The 19,873-nt window shown below is 34.9% G+C and overlaps 1 protein-coding gene across 1 annotated transcript; it reads left to right on the top strand.

Annotated features, from left to right (window-relative positions):
* The first annotated feature begins 3,719 nt into the window (after window positions 1-3,719).
* Window positions 3,720-18,548, top strand: LOC123532231 (17-beta-hydroxysteroid dehydrogenase type 6-like). The gene is made up of 5 exons (XM_045313618.2): window positions 3,720-4,136; window positions 8,570-8,828; window positions 10,364-10,527; window positions 12,499-12,601; window positions 14,243-18,548. The coding sequence occupies exons 1-5, from the start codon at window positions 3,815-3,817 to the stop codon at window positions 14,346-14,348; spliced, it is 954 nt and encodes a 317-aa protein (XP_045169553.2). The 5' UTR covers window positions 3,720-3,814; the 3' UTR covers window positions 14,349-18,548.
* Window positions 18,549-19,873: the final 1,325 nt, after the last annotated feature.

Raw genomic sequence — 19,873 nt, 5'->3', positions numbered from 1 at the left:
TGTAAGTTTGAACAATACTATTCATCTAACAGTTATAACATTAAATCGATAGATCTGGGATTTTTACCTAGTAGTCAGACCTAGAATGTCACCGTGTCACATTGTAATGGATAATTAGTATAGGTTCCTTTTCAAGTTAAAAACTGTATTTAGAATCATCTGCTATACCGTGTTCCGACTGGACATCCGTATTATTCCAGCGCCGGCTCTAAGTAGTGTTTAAGATAAAATTGCCATTGAAATATAACCCAGTTTGCATTTACACTAGACAGTGGAATGTGGATTTAAGAATAATTATGCAAGAGTCGTTGTTGCATTATGGGAAGTAAATATGAATGTAGAAACATGTTTTTTCTGTTGAATAATTTGTAATAAACAAAACAGAAAACAAAGAAGGAGGCGTGCAGATATAAGAAGAAGATAATTTACAGCCATTGCGTCCATTGTTCATTATCACTTAATATAGCCATGCAGTATTCTCTAGCCAAATTGAGCCATTAATAGATTTCAAAACAATAATATTCCAAATGTGTGTTTACACTAGTAAAATAAATGTATATTAATTTTTAATGTAACATTAAATCTACTTCTGCAGGAAATTTTATTGTAACATTATTTTTTAATCCTCTTGACCTTCAAATAATACACATACTGATACATACTGTGTGTGGATGCAAACTGGATTATATAATTCCATTTTAAGACACATTTAGATAAAAGTGTTAGTTTTTTAGCCTCCTGAACTTCATATCTGAAAGCTATTGAATAATCTACGGCATTAAGGCGACTGTCTTTTTCTAACATTCGTGCACAATTACGAATCACTTATATATTTAAATGACGCTGCAAAATATACTCGCGTGAAATAGTAATGAAATCCGAACACCCATTGTTAAGCTGTATTTTGATAGTAGTTTTATACGATTATTTTTGCAAAGTTAAGTTTAAATTTTGATTCAGGATTTTATAATGATTGTTAACTTACGTGGTAAACATGTTTTAAAGGAAACACTTGGTAAGATTCGTATCAGAGTAAAAGTTTCAAAACGGCTAAGATTTCTCCTGTCAAGCAGTCTTAAAAATCGTCATCTTATGAAGTGCCACTAGGCACGATAAACATTATCTAAAATGATAATATTAAGGACAAATCAGATTTAACTTCTATACAAAACAGGAAGATTTGTTTAACACCATGTATTCATATGTTGTCTGAATGATTTTAATTATAAAAATGAATGAAATGTGATAAAACATGTATAACAATGTAAAGAATCACCACCTGGACTAGTTAAATTGTTTCACCACATGAACTTGTTAAACTGTTTCAGATTCAGCGAAAAATACAGATGCAGTAAGATTATCCTGAACTTGCAACAAAGAAAACCGGTCCGGCTTGGCAATACAGGGACGTTATTTATCTTTTCGCTTATATTGCTTATTATCAGCCCTTCTCTGTGGCTCAGACATCTGCACCCAGTTTTTGTCACCTTTTAGCAAGATAGAAACAATCCGACTATTACAGCCTTAGGCAATCCTTTTTCAGGTCCGAACCATTTTTCAGAATAGTTTGCACACTTCCTTCTGATATGCCAGTACAACTGGCTATTTCTTTCACCGACAACGGCGCATCCAGTTTGACCACAAGCTACCAGAAGGAATATCATCTACGACAGATAATTTCTCATCTTGAAAAGCTTTAACCCACTTTGCGCATTGAAATGACCTGGGGTCCATAAATACCACACAATTCATCAAGTATCTGCTTTAAATCTATATTCAGCCTAATGTAGCATTTAATATTGCTACGAATTTCGTCTTTTCGTCCATGTACAATTCGAATAGTAAATTTGTCAGTGTAAACTCGGTCATTTGAAATGCAACTTGTACGAAATACACGGATGACGTCTGCTACTGGAAACACCATTCAAGTGCAATGAAGCGTTTAAAAACATCTTGGGATAAAACTACGTAAGCCCATTGGTGACAGAACTTTTTGCAAGGCCCTCGTAGCATGTAAGCTGGAGACACCGATTATAACTTATATATGACATTTTAGATTGAAAATTATCCCTAGCCGGTCAAGGGGTTTGAATGTGAAAAGTCGCCTGAAATACTTTCATAGCAGTGACGAAAATAGATTATTTTCCCTCGTCGGCGCAATAACTTTACCATCTATTCTAGTTTGCTCAACATCCACATCTTCCTTTTGCCTTTGTAAAATTTAGCCGCTTGCTAAGGCAGTGCCTTTATTTAAAAATTAGTGAAAAAATTGATTTAACGTTTATAATTAAATACCATATGCATCTTTTAAAAAGTTTTTTTCCAGTAAGCAAATGACGAAATTTTCTTCAGATGAATTCCTTTCCACGTCGGTTGTACCCTATGATTTTTGTCCAACAACATCGAAAAAGACTTCAACTCCCATGAGGATTTTTACGTTTAATGACAAATAGTTTGGCAAAACTGAAAGCAAGCTATTACCATATATTAGCCAAAAGTGACCCGTCCTAAATGAATGTTGTTTACTTTTTGCTTCACGTCCCAATGGTTCACCAGTATATGCACTTCATAAATCCCCCAATCTCACTAATGCTGCAAACTTGTATAACAAGCAGGCCACTGAAAAGCTTTTGACAATGGTAATGTTGTTTCGTTTGTACTCGAATGACCGAAATTACAATTGCTTTTATTGCCCGTTCAAACTCTAAGAAAAATATGTATATGATATGTTTAACTCCGGTTGTACATTGTATCATGATTTTACGACAAAAGAATGGGAATTAAAATAAATCCAAAATCCAGGATAAATTTTCAAGGCTGGTGTGATTTCAGAGAATGCCAGTTTTGATCAAAGAAAATAAAAAAAATGAACATAAAACTAGAACAAAAAGAGGTACAGTGCATCTTGTTCGACTCATTTGATTATAAAATAGAAATTGTTGTTCGGATTGTAAGTGGGGATATTTTTTTAAAATAGTACTCGAAACTGAAAAGGAGAGTGCACATACTCTGAGTTTGTTGTTGTCTAAGACACAATTTATTAAAACATGATAAATGGCCTAGTAGGATTAGTTTACAATGATTTCGTATAAAAAGCTCGTATAAGTTTGAACAATATATCTAACAGTTATACATTAAATTGATAGATTTGGGATTTTTACCTAGTAGTCAGACCTAGAATGTCAAAGTGTCACTCTTTGATGGGTAATTACTATAGGTTCCTTTTCAAGTTGTAAACTGTATTTAGAATCATCTACTATACCGTGTTCAGAGTGGACATCCGTATTATTCCAGCGCCGACTCTAAGTAGTGTTTAAGATAAAAATGCCAATGAAATATTATTCTGTTTGCATTCGCACTAGACAGTGGAATGTGGATTTAAGTATAATTATGCATGGGTCGTTGTTGCATTATGGGAAGTCCACTAATCATAAACTATAAATACAGTCATGCGGTATTCACCAGTATATGCACTTCATAAATCCCTCAATCTCACTAATGCTGCAAACTTGTATAACAAACAATGGTTTCCTCCTAATGTTCGGTTGAATTTAAACACAAGCTTAAAGTAAACCATTATAGTCTTAAAGATAAAATTACATATGCATGTAAATCAAGATATTCAAGTTCAAAAAGTTGGCTATCAAAATATCTAATTTAACAAGATGCTGACATTTAAATCGTTGTTTATATTATCGTTATCACGTTTGGATACTAAATAATGTAAAATGATCTAGCTGGTTGGCCAATATATGTCTGCATCTATTATCTGCATGCATTTTACTCAAAAGTGTTTAAGGTTTTAGACGTCAGTATGGAGATTCTGCTGCTGCTTGCTTTTGTTTTGGTTTTTGCTTTCTTCTTTGAATGGCTGTTGAGGCAATTGAAAATTGACGACTATGAATTGCGCTATGTACTTATTACCGGATGCGATACAGGTTTCGGACATGAATTAGCAAGAAAGCTTGACAAATTAAACTTTAATGTGTTTGCTTGTTGTTTGACAAAAACTGCTGTTGAAAACTTCAATGCGACGAGTTCCAAGAAATTGAAAGGTGTTGAAATGGACGTCTCAAAGGATGCTAGTATTGAAAAGGCAATGGAAATAGTAAAGAGGGCATTACCAGATGGAAAAGGTAAGGCTCGTTATTCATAATTTATTTGATGTATGCACTTGCATTGACTGCATTCTGTACGTACGCTTAAAAGTGTGTTACTCATTGAGAATGCACGGTTTATTTACCGATTGTCACATAAGTCACCATTGCTCAACTGTTATTGGACTTTAAGAATATCAATGGTCATTTATACTCTCAAAATTCTTTTAAACATAGGAAAATTCTTATGCCTGTACATATGCATTTTACATACATCAGTATATACGCTTATCATCATCACGGGATATGTATATCTTGCTACACGCAACAATATTATTATCACACCTGTAACACAGGTTTACCCCAAACCATCCTACTAGCTACATGCTGAATTAATTGATAAGAACCCAGTTGAATGAGAAAAATATTCTACTTCGGAATTCAGACATTTTGTAATATCCGCATGTTAATGTTTTTTTTTCATATTCTTTATATTTGATATGAATGCAAACGATCTGACGCATTTGTATACGGACGGTGTAAAATGACGGCCAGATGGTTTACTGAAATACATTTGTTTACGATCAACGATAAACACTGCATACATACTAATAAACTTTGATAATGTGGCAATTGACCTAAATCCAATCGACACTGAATATTTTCCAATACAGGTAAATCCAATATTTGCTTTACAATAGATCTATGATGGATTATCTTTGAACATCCCTGGACATATTGGACTCAACTGCCATATTATCAAAGTTTATTAGTAATTTATGTTTGTAACACGCTGTTATGGCTAGGTATTTATTTAGGCCAAACAAAAGTGGTTACCCTTTTGCATCTAGGCATCTTCTTTCGTGAGTAGAAAAAGGAAATATCTAAAAACTCAATCAGTCGATTTGCTTATCACAGAGTAAATTATAAAAACATACTCAAAATCATTTGATTTTAGATAATGATCAATATTCATGATATTTTATGTTTGCGCTGAATAAAACGTTCGGTGGTTTGAATCAGGTCAGGTAGCGCTGATAATTTAACGGGAAAGATTCATACATTTTCAGAGACTTGATTCCACATCTGTCTAAGTTATGAGATTCTGGCAGCAAAAGTGTGTATATTGACATACCGTCCCGGGTCAGTTAAATGGCGCTATTATTTCGAAAAAAAAAAAAAGAAAAGGTTCGACGGAAAATCCTCGCTCCTCACTACCTTCAATTCCATATTCTGGAGATACAGATATTTGATGTTACCAATGGGGATTTCCGCAGACATGGATCTTTTTTTCAAAGAAAGATTATGAGATATATGAAGTTCTCAATTCTGTCATATTCGATGACATTTTAGTCTTTGGTAAAACAAGAGCAGAACATGATGCAAATCTAGTCGCAGTGCAGTAGTATATAACAATCGATTTCGGAATTTGCCTGGAGTCCTGGAGCCAATCACGTGACCTATGACGTCATCATGTGGGGGCGTGGTTAACGCGGGAAAAACCCATGACGTCATAGCCCGACCCTAATATACGACAATAGCGCACCCAACATTCCAAAATAACAGTAAATCTATTGTTACGTAAACAATGCCAGTATCTCCAGCCAAACAATCGGATCCTAACGAGTTCAGACACATTCGGTGACGTCAGAGCCCAACCCTAATATTGAAGAAAAGGAGCAACCTGATCTTCGGATGACTCATCGGGTCAAGGTCACCTCGGTCAATGCCCTACAACAGAGCACAACCCAAATTGATATCTTTTTAAATACCTGGTGGAAAAAAGTCAACAAACTTTGTAATTTTGATGTTACTTTATTTTCATTTTTTATATTATAGTCAATTTTATTTATTAATTTATATTTTTTTTTTGTAGACATAGCAATAAATACCCTCCTCATTCAATAATAGTAATCGCTAGATAAAACAAAGTCATGTTTACAGTTTAATTGTCTCTTTTTTTCAACCACTTTTAAATTAATAACGTTTTCCAATAATGCATATTCGGGGTTGATTTTTTAACCTTAATAGTTCGCTTTCTGCCCAACGCTCGACCCTCTGCACCGGCCCCTCGGCGTCTATCTGTGGCACTCTTCCAGCTCCAACTCCAGCTCCATCCTGTTGAACTGGTGCTGTTTCCCTTATTTCTGGATGTTCGTATCGTTTTAGAACATTTTCAAAAAGATAAAACTTTTTGTTAATCGCGTACTTCCACGCATCTTCAATAGGGTATCCATCCATCAACTCCAGATCCGATGCCTTTTCCTTAATGGCTCTATAATTAGGATCTTCTTTAAGAGCACGGTACCATAGCATAGCGTTAGCAAAGGCTTTCGCTATCGTTTTCCTATATTTGTCTCTCATGTCGCGAAAAACGCGATTCCTAGCGGTATCTATTGTGAGACCTTCCTCCTCCACATAACTTTAAACTCTTTCAATGTATACCGGTTGCCACTTTTCAAACGTTTGGTCTATAATGATACTCCACGGGTGCTCTGTTTCGTCGTCGTCGTCGGAGACATCGTTGTGAGGGAGACGTGAGGGAAGCTTTTATAGTTTGTGAGGGAAGACTGTGTAGTTGTGAGGCAAATAAAACAGAGCACCCGTGGAGTATCATTATAGACCAAACGTTTGAAAAGTGGCAACCGGAATACATTGAAACAGTTTAAAGCTATGTGGAGGAGGAAGGTCTCACGATAGATACCGCTAGGAAGAGTGCCACAGATAGACGCCGAGGGGCCGGTGCAGAGGGTCGAGCGTTGGGCAGAAAGCGAACTGTTAAGGTTAAAAAATCAGCCCCGAATATGCATTATTGGAAAACGTTTTTTTGCTATGTCTACAAAAAATATAAATAAATAAATAAAATTGACTATAATATAAAAATGAAAATAAAGTAACATCAAAACTACAGGATGTTTGAAAATTAAAAGAAAAAAGAATATCATCTTATATAAACATAATCTGATATCAGATTTTGAAAAATGATCGAGGCAGGCTCGATCTTGATGACCGAGATCACGCAAAGACTGAATTCCTGGGCTTCTGTTTTCAAAACATTTTGATTCCCAGCCGAGTTTGATAATGAAACATTGTCATTGATATAAATATTGCATGTTACAATTTAATATTTAAATTCATGACTATTTTCAAGTGACTTTTCAGTATGGATTGTCAGTCTCAACTGGAATTTAATCTTTATGTACCATTAAAACTAGCTGTCAACAATTCAATCTAAAACCCAGCTGAGTACTAAAATTGTTTCGTGAAGAAAGAGCCTGGGAAGCGTCCAAGGTCAAAATTCCGATAATATTCCAAAAATGTTTTATGGCCAGTAAATGCATAGAATTGTCAACAAAGTTATATTTTTGACTTAATCAACTCCTATGACGCCATTTGAGCAATTCTGTGTGCTCATTTGATACAACAAGCTTAGAAGTCGAGACTAGCCTTTTATCATTATTGACAAAGCCTTTTAAGTCGAACACATGCAAAAATGGTATGTGTACATGTAGATACTTGTCTTCAGGGAACTTGAACAAAGATTTAAACTTATGAAAACCCAAGGTCTATATTGGTTTAAAAATTCATAATGTAGCAATCACGTATATATGACAGGGTGACCGGGAATACTGAATGAATTCAGTATCGTATAAAACTGAATTTGTAGGACTTGAAATAGTTAAGAATATATAATACCACGCGCGGCATTTTTTTTACCGCGGTGTATTACAATGTCACGCATCGTATCGTGCATATTCCAAAATGTGCGTCGTACAATAGCATTTCAGCGTAGCGCGTGCTACAATACGAAACCCCATGCTCAATATACACTATATACATTTTAGATACCAAAAATGTTGTTGTGATCCCCTACGCATATGGGTCGGGTGAACATCTTGTGGCGCAGGGGGAGATTGTCTGTCTCCTCACCAGAAGGTCATTGGTTCAAATTCTGGTTTATAGGGCATGTTGATCGTTGAATCAACCGCCGTTTTTACTGCTAGAGAATACTTGCCAGAACATCATATAAATAAGTTGCAGCACTTCAAATAAAAAAGAACAAGTTTGCAATACAGATCCTCTAGCTTCTTGTTCATTAATACGGTAGTCGAAAGACATTAATCAAAAAGCGATATAAATAGTAAAAGTGTGAAAAAATTTAAAATTGCGCCCACACTGTTAAAAAGGTTTGTAAGACAAAATATATTGGTAATTCATATACAATAAAACGGATATTGATAAATCTTATAGCTATCTTTTCTCAGATATTTTGAATGAAAACAGTATTACGGCATTAGAACTGGATGCTAAATATGCAACTGTTCAGTTATGCATAACTTCCTCATATACAGTTTGAGAAAACCCCTATAGTAAGTCCGTAGTCCGTGGTCCGCAGTACGCGTCGAAGTAAGCTGAAAATCTCTATTAAGCACCATCAACTTTTTTATTTTTTTCTGATTTCATATTGACAGGACTTTGGGCAGTTGTAAACAATGCTGGTATTTTGGGCGGAATTGGATCCATTAAACTGCATACAAGACAGGACTACGAAAACACATTTGCTGTAAATCTGTACGGCTGTATAATGGTAACAAAAGCATGCATGCCATTAGTTTTGAAAGAAAGGGGGCGTTTTGTTAATACATCAAGTATTGTTGGAAGAATTGCATTCTTAAGCTCGTCATACGCCATTTCCAAATATGGCATAGAGGCCTTTTCTGATGTACTTAGGTAACTATCTATCACATTGTCAGGTACGCCTTTATAACATTCTGGCAGAGCATTTGAAAAGGAAATAAGAAGCGACTTTGTTTGAAAATATTCAGAGAGTTTAGCTCACGGATACAATGTTTATTTATTTATTTACAATGTTTGTTTATTTGTTTCCTAAACATTTATTAGCATTAGATGTATTGTAAGAAACTTTGATAAAAGTACACATTTGAAAATCAATACACTAGTTGTAGATGCAGGTATGGGAAAATCCGGTTCGACGATAACGGCGGTAACGAGGTCTGCCGAGTAACTGTCTGTCAGTGAGCAGTAAACCGAAAGCCAGCTATTCCCACCAGCTTCTACAACAATTGGTAGATTATTCTCCTTGCATACCGTATTTTACAAATTATACAATAAATAAAGCAAAACGAAACTCTTTCAATGTAACAGTCTTTCTTTTAGTAGAGTGTTTAAGAAAAACGCTTAAAATTGAAATCCATAAACAAAAGGGACGTCATGGCGTTTCATTCACGCACAAAAACAAAGTTTCGTTTCAGTTTTATCTTTTGCAGGGTAACGTTATGTCGTTTTTTTCCCCTTAAAATAATTTGTTTTGAATCCAGAAGTATACTTTAATGAATAAAGAGCAACTACCAATGTATAGTTTGATTTTGACGTTTGAAAGTTAAATTTATAGACTCGTAAGCCGATTAGGGAAATCAGCATAATTTCCTCTGCAATATTTAGGTAAGAACCACCATTATTGTACTGAATAACACTACCTAAATAACGGGCCATTCCATTATTAAAAGTACAAAAACATCGCATACCCCGAAATCGAACTATATATGACTTTTATCGCATTTCAAACAAAGACATAATCATGCATGAACTGTTAGTTGTCATAAACAAAACGAAAGTCATATGACATTTGAAAACCAGATAGATTTAGCCAGCATGCGGAAAATCACCGTAAACGCCAATAGGGTGTGCAAGAATGTGCTTTTCTGGTTTAGTTCTGATAAATTCTGGACTAATGTTCATTTTTTAACTTTCGGTGACATGTGAACATGTAAAGAACGTCATCTGCCATTGTTGAACTTATTATGGCTCAGTATCATACAATGCACATTCTGAATAACGTGCATTTCTGACTCTCCAGCGCAAAGAAAAAGCAGTTGGTTCCCTGATAAAAAAATCATGGTGGCCAGTTTCAAGACATAATGTGCAACACCATACCTACATTGCAATAGTGCACAAAGTGAGAAAACGGCAAAAGCACGTTAATACTGTTCTGCAATATATACTACCTATAAGTCTTTTAAAATGAAGGTTTATATCAGTGTTGGCATTGTGTATCTAAAAGGAAATGTAAAGAACACAAGTTTAGTATGTGAAACTAGGAAACAAGATCCTTTTTCTGTAATGCTGGTAAATGTTTACTGTACTAAGTTCTGTTTACTATACATTCTCCGCACGTCGAAATTCATTATTGACAGAATTTGTAAATGCCCTAGTAATTGTAGTCATTTTGTTTTATTCCTGTGTAGACGAGATCTTTATAGCACAGGGGTAAAAGTACAGATTATCGAGCCTGGATTTTTCATTACGCCAATCTGGGGATCTAGTAAGCAGTTGGCTGAAAACAAAGCAAAGGGTTTGGGTTTACCAGCCGAAGTCAGATCGCAACTTCCTGATGATGCCTTAGCCCAACGTGAGTTCTTTTGTATGAACTTGTCATTTTCATTCGTACATGTTGGTATATTCAGTATATTCAATGATGCACTTCATTCCAGTACAACAGTTCACTTATTGAATGACTTGCCGGTCATTAGTGAAACAAAGTTGATACAAAATAATTAAAAGCACAGAGGAACATTAGTTTTGACTATTGACCAGGAATATGGCATGTCAAACGTTGCTAAATTATATATGTATGTTATTATTATTGTATATTTGTTATTGTTATTCAATGTCAATATCAATAACAATGGTAAGAATTAGAATATGAATGACACGACATTGAATAACAATATCAAAGATACAATAACAATAACGAAACATAGAATAACAATAATGACCTTTACCATAAGAATATCGAACATACAATTAAAATAACGACATATACAATAGCAATAGCAAATTTTAGAATATGAATGACACGACATTGAATAACAATAACAAACATACAATAATAATAACATACATATATAATCTAGCAACGTTTGACATGCCATGCAGGAAACCATTTACTAGTATTAAGTGTTTACTTTTATGACATCGGTGATAAAGTGCCATATTTTTCTTGCCTTTAGTCCAGAAAAAAAGGAAGTGTTGAGCTATTAGAACAGGAAACAGCACAAACTATGTAGGAAATAAGGAGTAGTTTAATAATAACTTTTGGTAATTAAATGCAATTCATTTTTTGTTGGGTATCTGGATATATATGTGCAGTCAAGCCTTTCTGATAAGACCACCCTTTGTTTATCTTTGTTGTCGGATGGTATATCAACACAGGTAAAATTACAATTATTTTGTTTTGGTTAAACTTGAGGAGAGAAAATAGTAATTAAACTTTGAAACAGGTTTGAATTAATTGCCTTAGCAAATAGCAAGGTACTTGCTATAGTCAGGGCGTGGGACTAAAAAGACTAGCGGGGTGGGGTGAAATTTAAGAGACATAATGGCGGAGTCGCTAATAAGCGCTCTCTTTTTGACGAATTACCTTTGCCCATCTTACTTACCATCTACTAACAACTAACCATCATGATTTTGCAGAGCTATTTAATTACTTTTTCTTCGCACGCCGGGGTCGCAAGGCAAAAACACAATATCTAAGACGTTTGAAAGGCGGGCCAAAAGTCTAGATTTATAACGGAGGGACCGGGACACAAGGTGAAAACTTTCTGAATAGCGAAGCTGGGGGCGGTGAACAAAGGCATTTTAACATCTTGACGGGATCGCACAGCGAAAAGACGCTTTTTAGCGTTTTAATACCCACGACCCCGCAAATATGTGGAGTTTCATTCTACGACCCTGCTGTTTAGTGAGTCTTTGCTCTTCGCCTCCCCACAAGCCCCACCCCTTAAACGTTGTGTTTTTCGCGCCCCCCCCCACCCCCCAACGCCCCAAACTACTCCCACCCCAAACGTTGTTGTTTTTTTCGCTTGGCAAGGTCAGGGTGAAAATAACTAAAACTTTATAAAGAGACGCAATTACAAACAATAAACCATTTACTTGTTTTTATTTAAAATGTAATAAAAATACACACAATTAACCCTTTTTGTCGATGTTGGATCTCTTAATTATATTGAAATTATTCTTCAAAACAAAAAAAATATCAAACAAGAAATCCATCACAAAGACAATTTGATCAAAATTAAAATGTTGTTAAAAATAGATATGGCCTTCATGTATATGCAACCTACTTCAATAACAAATCAAAAGTTCGCCGTCTAGGGTCCAGATCCGCCATAGCCAGATATAAATCCCTAACCTCTGTAATATGTTCAGTATTATCGCATGAAAGAAGAAAGAGTTTTATAAGTTTGTGCGACAAAATAGGAACTATAATATTTTAAAGTTAAAATAGTGAAAAGTATGTATTGGTAAATATGAGTAAGTGCTAAATATTTGTATATTGTGATACGTTCTAATGCCAGGACGATTTTATTTCATGTTGTAGTCACAAGAGCAGGTGATATGCTCGCTAAATTTGCGTCAACAAAGGTTCATCTTGTTGTAGATGCCTATTTACATGCCATCACATCTAAATTCCCTAAAAAGAGGTAGGAGTTTTTCTTTATTTCGACAAACTATCACATCCATTATAGAATCTTAAAACGTCATACATTACACATAAAGAATAATGTATAATTTTACAAGTGGCCGGCGCTGTACGAAGTTATCGACAAGCAAGGATCCAGACCATTGTATATCCATCCTGTTCCTTGTCAATTTCAGCACTTGGGTGCAACTGATAAGCAATCTTGCATCCAAGCAGTTTGAAGTTTTTCACACATTTTAAAACGTCGTATTTCTGAGTCGTTATTTGTTCACTGGAAATGTACAAATATTAGATTACTAGTAATGGCAAATGAACCACCTAAAGGCTAGTGTCCTCTGGTATTTACATTAAGCTTATTTATCTTGCCTGCGTCCGCCTAGTGCCAACCATTTCCATTTGTTTGCATGTATTATCTAAATGGCGAAATGCGTAATTATATGATGTATTTATGCATGAAAATTAATTAACCTGAGGGTATATCTAAACAGATAGCTTCACTATTTTTTTATCTTGTTCCATAAATTTTGTAAACACAAGGTCATGAGTCTTACTCTAAAAATACTTAAGGACGTAGGAACGAATTTTTTCTAACGTTAAGATTTTTTTCATATTCTGTGAGCTTGAAGAACATTAGTTTCCAAGACATACAAGAGAAGAAAAAACATAGGTCACCAAACTCGTTTTAATTTTATAGGGCATTTTCTTCACTCACTGTTTAAGCATTTCTGAAAATTTGTAAAATTGAAAAAATGGTGGTACTTTATTAAACATGTAATATCCCACTTAATGTTATAGGGATTTCAAGTCTTACAGGTTAATGTGAATACAAGGTGAAATTAGCATTATATAAGCATAAATATCACAAACAAATCTCTTTCATTTTTACATGTTGATATAATTATCCCACCCATTTTATTTACAATGAAAAAAAAAACGTATTTAGATCTACAAAAAAAAATATCAAAACCAAACAGGATCTACTTTAATAGATATTTGAAATTACCTACCTTTACCCCATTGTAAATCTAACGTTAATTTTAGGCAAATGCCAGCCAATAATAAGGGTGAACATTTTTTTTTTTCGCCAAAAGTAGAATCTATTTGGTTTAATGGTACAGTATTAGCTATATTTTAATTATATAGCATTAATTTTTGGCAAAGCTTTTGTTGGAAAACAATATTCGAAGAAACATTTTTCAAAATGGCGGATATCCTAAAAAACGCTCGTACATCCTTAAGACAGCTGATAAAAATGTTCATTGTTATAAACGATTGAATGCCTTGACCATCTATCAAATGTCCAAAATGTTGCAAGACTGTTGATCCATTTTATTATCTGTATTGTGTTATTTAGAATATTCTGTCTACATCAAACTGTTGCCGCCTTTACTAACTTTCCCGTCTGACTAAACAATTTTCAGACACACCAACTCGCTTCCCTTCAAACCTACAGTCAGATTGTCCATAGACGCGGCGAAATGAACAATATTATTTTTGGTGACTTGATTCATATTGATTTGAATAAAGTTAATACATGTATAACTATATTTTCCGCTATGCGCAGCACTATTTTCATACAGTTATTTTTGTATTCTGTCCTATAAGCTATATGTTTCAACACTTTATTTTATATATCTTACAGATACCTGGTTGGAAATGATGCAAAGTACATACACCGGGTGATGTGGAATCTTCCGGAATGCATGAGCGATTTCATTATATACTGGCAAGGGGCTAACACGATTTAGAATCTTAGTACATCTGGAACTATATAAACGAACTCACATGATTTTCATATTGTCTTTTCTCTATGATTCTGTAAAATGTAATCAGCATATATTTTCTTATAAACAATATTCAAAAATATGTAAAAATGTTTACTTTAACATACATAATGTTGTAACGCACTGATCTGGTGACAGACAGTCGTATGTGGATTTTTATTCGTTTTAGACCATGGAAGCAACCGCCTTTCACCTCAGAAATGAAAACAATGCATTTTTCCGTGTAGGACTAACCTTTCTAATAGTTGTTGTGTGATATTCAGGTAGATGCATAGATATACTGGCAGAAAGATGTTAGCAAAATCTCGCTACCTTCATAATTTTATTCATCAAAGACTCGAAAACAATTTCTCCCATCTCTTAATTATTCAAGATCCTTTTTAGTCACACAATTTTTCTCGAATAACCTTATCACTGGCACGTACGGACACATAATATTTATGGAACTTTACTCGCAGCAACCATTTACTGTTTTTCCATTATAATATGAACAGCAGTCTGTAAACGCGATTTTAAGAAAAAGAAAAGAATAGTTTTTTTATTAATATACATCAACCAGAGCTTTATTCAACACATAATCAACTAACACAAATAGCTAGCTAAGAGTAACCTTACTTCTTTTAGACCTTAGTCATTCCCATGCGACGTTATTGACGTCACTATCACTCCAGCTGTAAAACTTGTTGTTTTCTTCTATATCACGGTGGGGAAACCACGTGACTAAATCGGATAACGTGCACGCAAAAGTGCTAAAAATAGGCCCGCTTCAGGTATGTTTTCTCATTATAACTTTTTTGATCCGCAATTGTTTTAAACGAGGTAGCGTGCATAAACCCCGCAATAAAAAGCTCTTTCAGCGGATATATGTAACTTGATGAAACTCCCTCCCGTTTTTACGTAAGCCTTGCCCAACCGATTCGAAAGATATAAAATATTTTGGTAACGAACACGTCTGTTCACAAGTTACACACCTAGCACAGATTCTGCAGAGAATTTTCGCTGAAATGTAGGGTTTAAAATTAAGGTTTTCATTGTCCAAAGTCCTGTATCAAATATTTAACATGACTATTCAGGAATATTGAAGATATTGTAGGACAAAGGGTGCGGTAACGTACACGTTGCGTTTTTTCAGGAGGTGACGGACACGTCATTTTTCCCCAGAGGGTAATGTACACGTCAAACACTATTTATCATGCATGTAGAACATCTTTGTCTTTAAATGACTGAATTATAAACATTTTGATATTGTTAAAAAGATGCAGATGCTGAGAATAGGCTGTTTTTCTTTCGGTAAGTTAGTATATACAGAAATGCTACAGTGAAAATGAGTAGCAGTTGGAATTTTATGGTCTAAACGTGTATGTTATTTTGACAAGTAGACATTGTTAGCAATTTCCATTTTAAATGTCGACTTTTTTTCTCCAAATATCAAAAGTCAATTATGTTTCTGGGAATAAACCATGTAGTTCTGTCTGTCATCAGGGTTTAATCAAATCCATATGTTCAAATCGTCATGATGACCCGTTGAACTGTAAACATTTTTTATATTGTATATAACGCTAACTCGAACGATAGCATGTTTGATAACCATGATTTTTCTTCATTAAAACGTTACAATACAGAAAATATTTTTGTATTATATGACAGCATGCACTTAATTTGTATCACTGACAACCTTTGTGAGTTCAGTCATGCATGGGACAATAACAATCAACCAATAATATAAACACGCTGTCGTTTAAATTATCGTGCGGGAGTAATATGTTATTCTTTCTGTAGGTTAGTGACAGTTTGTTGGTCAGCTAGTTATTCATTTAGAGCTCCTTACTGAAACAACATATCAGTATTGACCTAAAGTTTGCATATCTAAGGACTATAGCCATTCCATGATGGATTAAATTATAAATGCTGACATATTCTGATAATATAAATCTATAAATGCGCCAATTACATCCAAAGCTTTAAAATAACAGCCTCGGTTAAGTTTAGGTTGTTCATTCACAAATTCAAACACCTTATATATTTTGATAATGATTTCATTATTATATAATTTATTGTACAGGTATAAACATTAACGAGATTATAATTAACTATTAAACTAAAGTAATCTATATTGGATTGCGACTTTACATTTGCCATTTTAAAGTTAGAAAATGTCGTAAAACATGTGAGTTTTTTTTTTAAACAAGTACAGATGACTTAGATAGCTTTGTGTCGCCTGCTACAAAGTAGCTGCGACATATAGGGAACACTTTTCCGTCGTCTGTCTGTCTGTCCGTCTGGCGACTGACTGGCGTCCGTCACGTTTCTTGTCCGGAGCATAACTCAAGAAGTAATAATGATGCTAATTTGTTACTTCACACAATGATCGATCACAGAGAGAGGATGTGCAGTACCGAAGAACCATAACTCTAAGTGGTCCCATTTTTTCAATTATCTCCACTTATCCTTATAAAAAAGACTTGTCGAGAGCCCAAGTCAAAAACTATTTGAAGAATTGACTTGATACTTTACACATTGACAGAGGAAGTGCAGTGTGATGGTCACATTTTTTAATAATCTCCCTTTATCGTTATATAGAAAGCTTGTCTGAAACCCAAGCCAAAATTATATAAAGGATTGACTTGTAATGATACTTTGCACATAAATAGAGGTCAGATGAAAGGAAGTACAGTGTCAAAGAACCATAACTCTAACTGACCTTATTTTTGAATAACCTCCCTTTATGTATGAAAAAACTTGTCTGGAGCCAATGTCAAAACCATACAAAGGATTGTCTTGATACTTGATACATTGATAGAGGTCAGTGAAGCAAAGTGCAATGTCAAAGAACCATCACTTCAGCTGACCCCATTTTTAATCACCTCTCTTTATGCATGAAAAGGAAAAGCAAGAAGCTTGACTGAAGCCCAAGCCAAAAACTATATGAAGGATTGATTTGATACTTTGCACATTAATACAGGTCAATGAAAGGAAGTGCAGTGATAAGGAATCATAACTCTTACTGACATCATTTTTTAATTACCTCCCTGTATATATAAGAAACTTGTCTGGACTCCAAGTAAGAACAATATAAAGGATTGACTTGATACTTAATAGAGGTCATTCTTCTTCTCTTATGTGTACTACTCTAGCATTCGTCCCAAGCAGACGACACGTGCGATCTTGCTATTCATACTGAAGCGCAATAATTTTTGGACAATAAATTTACACTGCGGCTATAAGTTCTATTACGCTGACTTTTATTGGACATGATATACAAAATACAAACATGTCAAAAAGAAAAGTAACAAATTTTTTCTGTTGTTGTTTTCAGACAATGAGTCGTCCAAAAAAGTTTTTCCCAAAACAGGTGTAGGGACACGCTCCACTATGTCTCTTCTCGTGCGCCTTTAAATTACTTTTTTCTCCGAAAAGACATTCCGCACTCCTCGCACATATATTCATTGTTCATGCTATAAATAGATAATAGTTTTACTGCTGTTACTCTCGGTGCAACAATGATACCTATATACGTATTTAATACTTCTTTTTGTTTGTAGGGGCCTCCGTGGCCGAGTGGTTAGAGTCGTTGACTTCAAACCATTTGCCCCTCATCGATGTGGGTTCGAAACCTCATTTGGGGCGTAGAATTCTTCACGTGAGGAAGCCATCCAGCTGGCTTGCGGAAGGTCGGTGGTTCTACCCAGGTGCCCGCTCGTGATGAAATAGTGCACGGAGGGGCACCTGGGGTCTTCCTCCACCATTAAAGCTGGAAAGTCGCCATGTGACCTAAAATTGTGTCGGTGCGACGTTAAACCCAACAAAATAAATAAAATAAAATCTTTTTGTTTGTCTTTGATTTACGTCCTCTTTCAAAAGTCAGAATCATATGGTGCGGACAACTAACTGGAAAGGCCAAGTACTAGGCTTCCATCCCCCGTAAGCAACTGTCAACTTTTTCACTCAAAGATACATGGTCGGTTGCGCATATGATGGATTTAGAGCAAAATAATTTTAAAATTTTATCATTTGACCTATTTATGTATAGATATACAAGAACGTTTAAAGAGCAGTAAACGTGTCATTATTTCCAAGTTAGGATGAGGACTGACGCTACTCATTTTCACTGTAGCATTTCTGTATATACTAACCTACCGAAAGAAAAACAGCCTATTCCCAGCATCTGCATCTTTTTCAATAATATCAAAATGTTTACATTTCAGTCATTTAAAGACAAAGATGTTCTACATGCATGATTAATAGTCTTTGACGTGTACGTTACCCTCTGGGAAAAATGACGTGTACATCACCTCCTGAAAAAACGCAACGTCTACGTTACCGCACCCTTTGTTTTGCGATATCTTTAATATTCATGTTAAATATTTGGTACAGGACTTTTGACAATGACAAGCTTTATTTTAAACCTAATTCCAGCGAAAATTCTCTGCAGAATCTGTGCTAGGTTTTTAACTTGTGAACAGACGTGTTCGTTACCAAAATATTTTGCATCTTTCGAATCGGTTGGGCAAGGCTTACGTAAAAAACGGGAGGGAGTTTTAAGTTACATATATCCGCTGAAAGAGTTTTTGATTGCGGGGTTTATACACGTTATCTCGTTTAAAACAATTGCGGATCAAAAAAGTTATAGTGAGAAAACATACCTGAAGCGGGCCTATTTTTAGCACTTTTGCGTGCACGTTATCCGATTTAGTCACGTGGTTTCCCCACCGTGTATATGTTACCGGACATAATCTGGACAAACCAAAAAATTAATGTAATCTAGATGGATCGCCTTCATTTTTCTCTTGTGTCTATATCCGTATTGTTGTATTACAATCAATCATTTTGGAGATAGCTAGCTATATCAAATTCATTTTGTATTCAAGTGCGCGCGCGTGTGTGTGTGAGTGTGTGTGTATATGTTTGTTTAACGTCACGCCGACTCAGTTATAGGTTTTTGTTGCAATTTTCTAATTTTTGATGCTGGAAGAACCCGTGAGTGCGCCTTCAGGCATTATTTCACCACAAGCGGGCACCTGGGTCGAACCACCTACCATCAGTAAGTCAGTTTGATTGCTTCCTCACCCATTATGAATAAAGTGTGAAAAAACAATATACGTGGTTTCTAGCGAAATCCTGGATAATTTCGTAATTAACAATTACTGGGTATCTTCAGTCAGTGCAAACGATTTTTCAACTTTGTATACCACTTAATCAAATAATTCAATAAATGACAAACTAACAGCCCTAAATCAAAACGCTTTTGCCAAGGGGAATGCTACATTAATAAATGTTCTGCTTGCAATTTCGATAAAGCTTTTTTACTAGCTACATTACTAAAACATTTTACATTGTGGACCTATGACGGAGTTTGTTCATCCCCTGTGGGCAAGAGAGGAAAAGCTGCATTCTAGCTCTGGACTTTTGTTTAAATATTAAGAATAGAAAAAAAATGTGAAATTGTGTTTCGCTAGTAATGCTGTGTTTTTTTATATGAACTGTTTAGA

Source organism: Mercenaria mercenaria, chromosome 11 (genome assembly GCF_021730395.1).
Source record: "Mercenaria mercenaria strain notata chromosome 11, MADL_Memer_1, whole genome shotgun sequence".
In the NCBI taxonomy this organism is placed as follows: Eukaryota; Metazoa; Mollusca; class Bivalvia; order Venerida; family Veneridae; genus Mercenaria; species Mercenaria mercenaria.
The sequence above is the reverse complement of the archived record's forward strand: the minus strand, read 5'-3'. Positions and strand labels throughout refer to the sequence as shown.